Raw genomic sequence first — 11,520 nt, 5'->3', positions numbered from 1 at the left:
ATAACCAATGACATTAAGGTTAAGCCGGAATGTAACCATATTAAATATATTGGCAGACAAGCATACAGCCAGACATTTGTAATCTGGACTACTGTTTGAGACTGTATAGATATAGACCTCTGGCCTGCCTGTTGTCTAGGATCATAAATGCTATTCTTCGTCTCTCACTTCTCAGGACCTTGTCCCCTTTTTGTATGACCATATTCCATGATTCTAACATATACAGCCTCCAGATCATCCTTGAACCAGTGTCCAGTTCAAGCATGCCTAATTGTCTGGTTTAGACTTTCTGGACATAGTATAATCAGCAGCCCCAAATGGTCTGATGACCACCACTATGTACAGTCTTCAGACTTCAAATTGTGGACCACAGAAGTCAAGTCAGGCATTATTCTGAAGCACATTTTAGGGAATAGAGCAGGGAGTTTCCAGCCCTTTTGGTTCAGGGGCCACTTGCTATACTTGACAAAGTCTGAGGGTAAAAATTACCATATCTAATATGTTCAGGAGGGCCACATTCCATCTCCAACATGCATTTGTTAAGCCGCCTGTTGGACACAACTGGACTAGAGGGATTTCTCTCCCCATATGCAGATATGCAATGATGATATACAACAGCTCTACATCCCCCCCATGTTGTCTGCTCCAGTTCCACCTCTATCCAGCAGGAGACAGTGTTGTCATGACATACATCCTTCGCCTCATTTGTAGATGCCCAGTTCCTGTCTCCTTCCAGTTCCTGTCTCCTTCAGAAGAACAACTGCATACATTGTTTGAACTTGACTCAGTTGAAGAGTAGACAGACATTCTGCCTGTGCTCCAGTGGGCTGGTCTATACCAAATAACCAGGCAGAATGAGACTCATCTATCACTAATAATGCTGTAACAAAGCACCTTGGAAAGAAAGCTTTAGAATGGAGTTATGCCTTTCCCATGAGCTAACAGAGAGGATGATGATGACTGGTCATGCTAGGACTACTCAGTACTCATGGACTGAATGAGTTACCAGAATTTGTTGCTTGACTACCTTACAGAGGAGACTGAGTAGCATGATGATTGCTAATCAGAGAGAGAGAGAGCGAAAATCAGCCAGAGGATTCCATCCAAGTACTCAGGTGTACATGACGTTGTGGGGTTAATATTGCAGATGTATGAAAGAAACTATCAGAAAGTAAAATAAATCCTTGTTCCTTCAGTGTACCTGTATCCTAGTATATAGATATAACGAGGATAAATGCAGTCATCAGAGGTTTCTCACTAAATAAAATAACACATACTGTAGAAAACACATCATATGCATTGCCTTTGGATAAAAATAAGCATGCACATCATTTAACAAACCACACCACACACTTGCTTGGAAGAAATGGTCACAGCCATGTATTTATTATGACAATCAGATCAAATTGTGTATCATATCAGTGCCAGATCAGATGTCAATGCCAATCAGACCAATCAATGCCAACCAAGAATATGCAGATGTGTACAAATAGCAGAACTTGGAATGATGTCAAATCAACCAGGCCATAACATACCACTGCAGTCCCTGCAAATGCTCAACCAACACTAATGGATGAAGGGACAACCAAACACTGAAAGTCCCCCATCACCATTCAGCTAGATACCAGTTGCTGAAGGAGATCTGACACTTACAGGACTACAGGCTGTGGCCCCCCAGGCTGCCCACTACACCATGGGGTGGCCAACCCAAAAAAGGGCCAAGCTGTCTGAGCCTGCACCCCTTCCCAGGCCAAGCACACTTCTTTGCAGTTTTGGGTCTTCCCAGTTTGTTCTTCTGCCCTTCATGGCTGTGACACCTACCTACCCTAACTACCACTTGTTGAGGAAGGCAAAAACCTGAAAACCCAGTGGGAAAAAAACAGGAAATTCCTTCCTGATCCCTAGTGTCATCACCCTTATGGATCAGCAAGCACCTACCTACTTGTATCAGTCAGCACTTACCACATCTCACCTTTTGCTATCTACACCTCTTCCTGCTTTTACAAGGAAGGGTGGGAAGATGGGTGTTCTGCTCTCTCTTGCTCTGCTGTTGAAAAGAGATCCAGCCTAGCTACCTGTGGCTTTTTATATTGTTATTCCTCTACCTACCCATTTACCTTTACACCCCGTTTCTCATCCTAACCAACTTCCTGCCTTCCTGACCCCCTCACCCCTCCCCATTTCATGCATGCTATTTTCTCCAAGTCAGTATAGCTGTGTCTACGATTCCTTGACATGCTGTCAGACAGCCTCAAAGCCTTATCCTTGTACTTGATCTCCTACAGACTGCTGAATGGCGATCTATGCCCGGCCTTCAAAGCAACCTCCGATCCAGCCCTTATGGACATGTTACACCTCTGTAAAACAGGTAGCATCAGAAACACCAGCTCTCGGGACCTAGGAAGCTCATCATGCTGGAGGGAATGGTATGTGTCACAGAGACTACCACTTCTCTGGAACAGGCTTCCCATCCACATGAAGCAGAGTTCTGCCCTGCACTTATTGAAATACAACTTGGATCAGTGGATGGGGAATCGTACAATTACCCCTTGTCTGCCACCTTTGTCTATATTAGAAAGAGGAAGCTAGTAAATGCTAGACCACTCATACCCAAATTATACTACCTGTAAAATGAGTGGCACCATAATCTGTCATATGCAGTTGGGATACATTGCTGTGTTCAAAAAGGCCCTTTAGAGCTGTTAGCCTAATAATCCCCTATGAACCTTTTAATCCCCTATGAACCTTTAAATCTAATCATAATAACTATGGTTCTAAGGAACTAATAACAAGCTAAATAATTAATTATTTAGTTGGTTATATTTAACTGGGAATGTCCAACTAGGAGGTTATGCTCAGGAATATGTCAGTGTGAGTTTGAAGACTAGGCTTGCCTAAAAGGGCAGAGTTGGTGTAAAAATCTTGTAATGATGATCCGGACATGAGAATTGATGGAGGACAAAGAAGGCCAGCCAAAAAAAAAGAAGCATTCCCCTGGTTGCTGTTTTTGGGAGAAGGGGAGTAGGAAAGGATCATCCCACTACCACAGTGGAGATCAGCTGCACTGGAAGCAGTGCTGAGTGTCTCCCTACCTTTTCTACCACATCACAGCAAAAACTGGTATAATTCAGAAGATGTAACACTCCCCTTACCTAGGTCCCAGCTGTCCTAGTATTTTGTGTTACTCCTCTCAAAATATACCACCCACTGTGTTGCTAAGAAATGACATCACATCACAGCCCTAAGCTAATTAGGAGGAATGTTGGCAGGTGTAGGATAACCTGACAAGAAAAAAGGATGAAATAATAGAAAGAAGAGATAAAAATGAAAAGCTAGAAGGGAGACCTGATTAAACTAGAATGAATTTGAAGATGATGATGATGGTGATATTACCACTACTATTAGTGATAATGATAGTAATAAAAATAATAAGGATAAAAATAAAAATAATACACATCAGGAAAAATGTAACATTTTAGATACAATTTTCTAAAATAAGAAAGCATACCCTAAAGAGCTCCGCAGCTACATTTCAATTTTTTATTGCTGCCTGTTTTTTTTTTTTCTTTGATTCTGATCATGTGTTTGTCTTACAGTTAACCAATGGCATAGTGCAAACTGAGTAAAACTTTACTTTGAGGGAGAAATGCATTTGGCTCTACCTGTTTCATATGGCAGCTGCCAGTCATAATAGAACAGCCAAATTATCAAGGCTACCTTACAGACATTATAAACAAATGCATTGTCTGCTTCCCAAAGAAGATGAAAACTTTTTTATGCAAACTATTCAACTAAACTAAAGAAGTGTGCTATAAAACTTGGAAAGGGGCAAGAAGAGGGAAAAGTGCAGGAATGCAAACCCTGTACATGCAAATGTGCTTATGATCTGTAAAAGTGTTGGTCAGCTCACTTTTTAATTATTTATAAAAAGTTTTTAAGATGTTTTAGTTCTTCTAGCTGGTTCTTTTTGTGCTACACCCCCCAGTTAAAGGCATTGTCTTCTGGAACAGAACAGACTGTGCTTTGGAGCTTATTTCTCCAGCTCTGGCAATTACATAAACTATCCGTAAATCATCTTTAGTGTCTGATGCCATTAGTGGTCATGGGTACAGTCCTAGCTACAGTGGATATAAAAAGTGTACACACCCCTGTTAAAATGCCAGGCTTTTGTGATATAAAAAATGAGACCACTATAAATCATTTCAAAACTTTTCCCACATTTAATGTGACCTATAACCTGTACAATTCAATTGAAAAACAAATCGGTTAGGGGAAAAATATAAATGTAAGATAAGCTGGTTGCATAAGTGTGCACACCCTTAAACTACTTTGTTGAAGCACCTTTTGATTTAATTACAACATTCAGTCTTCTTGGGTAGGAGTCTATCAGCATGACACATCTTGAATTGGCAATATTTGCCCACTCTTCCTTGCAAAAGAGCTCCAGATTTGTCAGATTGTGAGGGTATCTCTTGTGCACATCCCTCTTCAGGTCGCTCCACCGATTTTCTATTGGATTTAGGTCTGGGCTGTGGCTGGGCCATTCCAAAACTTTAATTTTCTTCTGGTGGAATCATTCTTTTGTTGATTTGGATGTATGCTTGGGGTCATTGTTGTGTTGAAAGGTGAAATTCCTCTTCATCTTCAGCTTTCTAACAGATGCCTGAAGGATTTGGGTCAAAAGTGGCTGGTGTTTGGAACTGTTCATAATTCCCTCCACCTTGACTAAAGCCCCAGTTCCAGCTGAAGAAAAGCAACCTCAAAGCACGATACTGCCACCACCATGCTTCACCGTGGGGATGGTGTTCTTTTGGTGATGTGAAGTGTTGTTTTTGCACCAAACGTATCTTTTGGAATTGTGGCCAAAAAGTTCAACCTTGGTCTCATCAGACCATAACACATTTTCCCACATGCTTTTGGGAGACTTGATGTATTGTTTTATGCAAATTTTACCCAGGCCTGGATGTTTTTCTGTGTAAGTAAAGGCTTCTGTTTTGCAACCTTACCCCATAGTCCAGACATAAAGAGAATACGGGAGATTGTTGTCACATGTAGTACACAACCAGTACTTGCCAGAAATTCCTGCAGCTCCTTCAGTGTTGTAAGTCTCTTGGCTGCCTCTCTGACCAGTTTTTGTCATGTCTTTTCATCAATTTTGGAGGGACGTCCAGTTCTTTGCAACATCACTGTTGTCCCATATTTTCTCTACTTTTTGATGACTGTCTTCACTGTGTTCCATGGTATATCCAATGCTGTAGAAATGTTTTTTGTACCCTTCTCCTGACTGATACCTTTCAACAATGAGATCCCTTTGATGCTTTGTAAGCTCTCTGCGAACCATGGCTTTTGCTGTAGCAGGCAATGGAGTAAATGTCAGGAAAATCCTACTAGGACAGCTGAACTGTATTTGGGGTTTATCAGAGTATCTTTAATTGATGGCAGGTGTGTACCCAAGAAGACTGAATGCAGTAATTAAATCAAAAGGTGCTTTGACAAAGTATTAGTTTAAGGGTGTGCACACTTATGCAACCAGCTTATTGTATGTTTTTTATTTTTTATATTTTTCCCCTAACATATTTGTTTTTCAATTGAATTGTATAGGTCACATTAAAGGTAGGAAAAGCTTTGAAATGATTTATTGTGGTCTCATTTTTTTTATCACAGAAACCTGGCATTTTAACAGGGGTGTGTACACTTTTTATATCCATTGTATGTTAAGGTACCAGGTCCCCATCAGTTATTCAACTGATTCCTTTTTTGTTTCTTTTCAGAAGGCCCTGGAGCAGCAGATGGAGAGCCACCGTGAAGCCCATCATAAACAACTGGCCCGACTGAGAGACGAGATAAACGAGAAGCAGAAGTTGATTGATGAGTTGAAGGAGTAGGTTCACTGTTTATTTATGTTCCTTAATGGTTGTTTCTCTTTATCTGATAGCCGCCACTCCCCCAAACCAGACCTGAAATACAGCCACAGACTCTTCTGAGTCCCTAGAATTGCTTTATTTCTATCAGAAGTATTTCTAAAACACATGTTCTAGGCATCTGCGTTACAGCATGTCCCTCTCAGAATAGGTGCAATATGACAAAAATGGCATTTTTTTCACTAGCATCCACTTCCTTTGGTTAAGTGTATAGTCAAGTTACATATAGGCTTTCTATTTATCTCCATAAAGACCTCTGTGTCTTGTAGCAATATTTAAAATATGGAAGTAGGAAATATTGTATGGCTCCATGTATCAAGCATTAAAAGAGCGAGGAGATAATATATTACAGGGTTGGATGCTGTTGGGACAAATTCTAGTGAGAGCAGTGTAGACTGGCCAGGTGAGGTAATATTAGTAATAGAAATGCTAATATTTCTGACTGCTGATAGCACGCGGCAGTATCCTGCATTATACCTGTCCATTATATGAGTCTTTCTACCTTGTGCAGTAAAGAGTGTTCAAAATAGAGAAGAAAGAGATGCCTTTCTGCTGGTATGCATTTCCTGGTAAAATAAGCCAGGCTATGTATGACAGGAGACAGGTTTAAATTCTGTTTAATTATTTATTAAACAAAAGTGACAGAATAGAGTGATTCACTTCCAGGCACAGTACATTATGCCACTACTGGTTTGCCTGCCTTAACCAGTATAACTGATTCATATTTCTTCTCCTTTGTCATTTCACAGCCAGAACCAGAAGCTGCAGTTAGAGCTGGAGAAGTTACGTGCAGATTACGAGAAGCTCAAGAGTGAGGAACACAAGAAGAGCGTGAAGCTTCAGGAGCTGACGTAAGTCACTTTGTGTGACACATAACAGATCCGTCTCCCCAGAGGGGCGGCCATGTTTTTTCTGTTCATTATTTATGCTTTCCTGCATTGTCGCAGTTAGCTTACTCTTCAAAGTGCCTAACGTTCCTTGTTGTTTGTTCTGTTTTGTAAGAATTCTGTAAATGCCCATTGTGTATGCTACTTCTGTCTCTTTCTCTCATCTGCTTGTTTCTCTGTACTAATTCAGCTGCAGACCTTTATTAGCCTGGTGGCAGTTGGTTCTATTTCCACAGGTGCCTGTTATTGGATGTGAGAGATTAACTGATTCACTGAGGAGATCACCTTGCAGGGACATTTAGGGAACCTCACAGGTGTGGGTTTCAGCTGATAGTTATCTTGGGTCTATATTATAAACCCAAAAGCTCTAAACAGCAAACACATGTACACTGACACATAAAGAGCAATATACAATAACAGCGGAACACGTATTCAGAGAAAGTGAAAACATCGAACATATTTGTTTAGCCAGCACCGCAATCCTGGGGATAAGAAAATGTATCCTTTTCCCCACTGTAGTGCAATCTCGGAGTTGGTATATTTAAGTAGCAGGGGTGTGGGGGTGCAGGGGGGCTTGCACCCCTGCAAAAGTGTGTTATTTTACTTTTATTTAGTTAATTTTAGTATACCTGCATGCATGGCGCTGTTGGTTAAACAAACATGTTCAGTGTTTTGAATTTCACTGAATACATGTTTTGCTGTTATTGTACATCGCTCTTTATGTGTCGATGTACATGTGTTTGCTGTTTAGAGCTTTCGGGTTTATAATATAGACGCATTATCTTTACCTTTTATTACACAAGACTTATTTGTCTGTTCAGGTGTACATGTACTGCATTAGTAATAGTAACAGTTCGGTCATAGGGCAGGCAGTCTTGTTACTGTAGCTGTCTCCCTCCAATCCACTCTGATACCCCAGTGATGTGTGGAATGTTTCACATCCTTGTTACTAGCATTGTGGATGGTACAGAACAAAATTATTTTTCTAAGAAGTAGATCTCTTTCATTAGTGTTTGCCTTATACCTTGTTGCATTAAACATGACCGTATGGATGGAGAGAGGCCTGCTACCAATTGTGTGAAGATCCCTTTAAGTAATGCTCTGCATCAGCAGACTTTACCCTGCATCATATGTTATATAGATAAACTAGACTACATCCTTGGGTGCAAAATGGCTGCATACTAACATTACACATATGAAATGCTGCTTTCCCAGTCATTTACAAAAGTCTGCCATCCAAGTTCTGTTAGAGGTATGGTATACATTCCTGGCAGGAGGCTGGAGGACCTGCCTTAAAATTTAGAGGACCGCATTTCCACCATCCTTTCTGAATGAAACCTTTCTGTTAATAGCCCTTGCTGTCAGGACATTCGTAACAAATTCTAAACTCGTCATTTGCTGATATTAAGTTTCACCCTTCTTGCACTCTCTTTTTGAAGCTGGACTACCCCAGCCCCTAAAAGCATCCTTCTGGTTCTCACTTTTACTAAGCATATAATTCATTTCCTTTTTTTCTTTCATTTCAGATTTCTCCAAGAAAAACATGAGCAGTCCAAACAGGACCTTAAAGGTCTGGAGGAGACCGTTGTAAGTATCTTGGGGCGATTCAGCATGACATTTCTTACTGGCATGAGGCTGTAGACACAACTTGTAGTGTAGTACATAGCTGCTTTGTTGTGTATGGATAACTAAAAGCAACACAATCCTTGATGTAAAACTCAGTGTAATTTCATACAATAAAAAAATAACTGTCACTGCTGCTTTTTAAAGAAATACTGCACGAAGCATGCGATTTTTGGTCTCATGTGGAAAAACATTGCTTTCTCATGGTTGGTTTTGGTAGACTTAATTAATCCCCAGAGTAGTTTATTTTATTTAATTAGGGAGTTCATCCCTTGCTGGATATTGCACTTCCTGTTTTGGGACATGATTTTCTTCCTTTTGTTATATAACCTATTGATGTTATAATTCCACCAGGGGGATTTATTTTTTTTTTAGCTTATTCTGCGTAGGTACTGCTGCCTCAGTGCAGGTAAATACATGATTGTAAAGGGTTTTTGTGAATGATTCCACATAGGTAGCAGTTTTCCCTGGGTTTGGGGAGGTTTGAAATTTTGTCAGGGTGTCACTTAAAAGTAGTAAGTTTGCCTTAGAATAATACCTAAAAGTTCCAAGGTTACCTGGTGTCCCAGGTTTTATTTTTATTTTGAAGGAGACGACTTTATGGTCCAGTCTGACGAGTTAGGATGTTACACTTGGGAGGGTATGTGCATGCAACATTCCCGCATGTTGGTGAGGACTAGGTCCAAGATGCTCGTACCACTAGTGGGTGTACAGACTAGTTGATCCAGGGCATTCATGTTGACAAAGTCCAGGAATCTTTGTGCCTGCAAGTTTGAAATTATGTATGATTCTGCATATATAGTGGAAAGTACTTACTACTTGTGAAACAAAATTTTACTTTTCACTATCCAAATTTTCTTTGTTATCTTCTGGGCTTTCCTGTTTAGCTTGGACATGAAAAGATATATCCTCCAGGTGAAGCTCGGCTTTTACTGGGTTATACAGAAGTCAGACTGGTATTCCTAATGCACAACAGAACAGCAGGGCTAACTGTGTGATATTCTAGTGAACATAGTCAAATGGCCTCCATACTTTTAACACGCTAGCTGTAATCGAATGCTCAAAATGTTGAAACGCCCGCATATCGAAGCTTTTATTGTGGGGGGCTGCACCCCCCCACACCCCCCACTAAATATATATTCCAACTTCGAGATCGCACTACAGTGAGGAAAGGGCAAATATCCCAGTATTCACTGTACTGTGATCCCACAATGCGATTCTCGAAATGCGACCGTTTCGAAGTTCTGAGTATTCGATTATGTTATCTTTCGATAACGTAATAGGAACCCATTCAGAGAAACATAGAATTCGCTGGTAGACAAATGTAGTTTAGCTCACCCCTGGTATCACTAAATATCTTACATAATAACGTCTTCATTAATTGTAAGTCTTAAGTGTCTTTTATTTTTGGTTATGCTTTGAGGTGTTTGTTTTAGTATATATAATCATTAGACACATGAAGTGGGACTTTGACCAGATACTTACATGGTCATTACATGTTGCCATGACCTACTCAGCAAAGAGATGGAAGAGCTTTTAGCAAACCTGTCAGTGCAGGTAACAGGGATACCTAGCCTAAAATAACTTGGTACCTATTGAGACAGCAGTATACCTTTAAGTATTACTGTTTGATTACATGTTCTGTACTAAAAACAGTTAAGCTAGATGTCAGAAAATAGGATCATTATGTTTAAAGATATAAAAAGCATATTTTCGTCACATAAAATAATTTCACCTAACTCTTCATATAAAGCCTATGAATATTCCTTCAGAGCAATTGACTGGCATTACTGCTCAGAATATAAAGTGACATATTTTTGTTAAGCAGTGGTTACTAACATCCGTTGACTGTACATAGTCAGGCATATGTTGTGAATTTGGGAAGTGATGAATATATAGCCATGCACATATTAGATGAAAAACATAATGCTTCAGGCAAGGTTCATTTTAGCAAACAATAAAGGAATTATTCATCAAGATTCATGCATTAATGTTTCTTTCCTCTGTGAAGGACGAATGATACCGCTGCACTTATGTCCCCAGCAGTGTCTAATTGCTCCTTCCTGTCTACCAACTCATACTTCAGCTGCAGTTTCACACTTCCAACAGCATTCCATCGCAAACTGCTGCACACACAAATTCAGTGTATGTCACATGTAGCTAGCAAACAGGCCTCAAAGATTGTGGCCCATGGTCACAGCTCCATGGTGTAGTGAGATAATACCCTGACCGAGCCCTAGATGACCCGTGCTCAACTAGTGGCACAGACGCTGGAGGGAACAGGCAGGGGAAAATGGGAGAGAGCAGCCAACACTGACTCTGCTGTCCTGAGGGTAATGCATCAGCCTAGGCTTGCTGCAGTAGTGGTATTAAGAGCCAGGTGAGCTGCATTGTAAGTGGTGTATTGCTTAGTCAGAAGGTTGCACAATCATGGAAGCTCACATGCATCTCCTGAATGCAGCCATAGCAGAGGTTGCAAGGCTGCCACAGGGTTGTGAGGTTAGGGTATACTCCAGGGAGCAGAATGAAGCTGCACCAGCATCCTTGATCTCCACACTAGCCCTGTACATGAGTTAGGTAATGCATGGAGTAAGCAAAGGCAGGTTCAGTAGACCAGATAAATGAGGAGAAGAAGCATCTGGAAGCTGATGGTCAGCTGCACGGAGCATTAAAAAAAAAGGATGGGGTCCAAATAAGCAGAATTACTGCAAAGAAGAAGTAAATGCAAGAGTGTCATGAGTCATGGAAACATGTGACTTCTGTGTCAAAGCACATGGCGTCTCATGCACAGCAGAAATTATGCCAATGATATAGGGTCAGGGACACAGCAGAAGGAATTCCGAACTTATTGTTAGACTTTGTTTGGTAAGTGGGGAATAAATTGTTGTGGGGAATAAATTGTTGTAAAAGTCCTAAAATCCCATTACTCACATGCTTACAATGCAAGATGAGCTCTAACCGTTGAACTGTTACATTTTTAGTTTGTATTTAAATGCTTATTTACGAAATCTTTCACACTATCTAACTCTCTTAAAACATGTGTATATATGGTAGCAGTGTCTTTCTTAGAGTGTTTTTGGGTGACCAGT

General features: G+C 40.5%; 1 protein-coding gene across 2 annotated transcripts in view; it reads left to right on the top strand.

The window, feature by feature from the left end:
• The window catches only part of KIF5A (kinesin family member 5A), a 980,629-nt gene that overhangs the window by 775,771 nt on the left and 193,338 nt on the right, over positions 1–11,520 (top strand). For both annotated transcript variants that reach the window (XM_044083607.1, XM_044083608.1), the window contains exons 19-21: positions 5,772–5,881; positions 6,671–6,772; positions 8,335–8,395. In XM_044083607.1, coding sequence (XP_043939542.1) covers positions 5,772–5,881; positions 6,671–6,772; positions 8,335–8,395 — 273 coding nt within the window. The remainder of the gene's footprint in view (positions 1–5,771; positions 5,882–6,670; positions 6,773–8,334; positions 8,396–11,520) is intronic.

This window comes from Protopterus annectens, chromosome 9.part0, assembly GCF_019279795.1.
Source record: "Protopterus annectens isolate FY-2018-M chromosome 9.part0, PAN1.0, whole genome shotgun sequence".
Lineage (NCBI taxonomy): Eukaryota > Metazoa > Chordata > Ceratodontiformes > Protopteridae > Protopterus > Protopterus annectens.
Note: the sequence above shows the minus strand (reverse complement) of the source record. Positions and strands in the feature narration are given on the sequence as shown.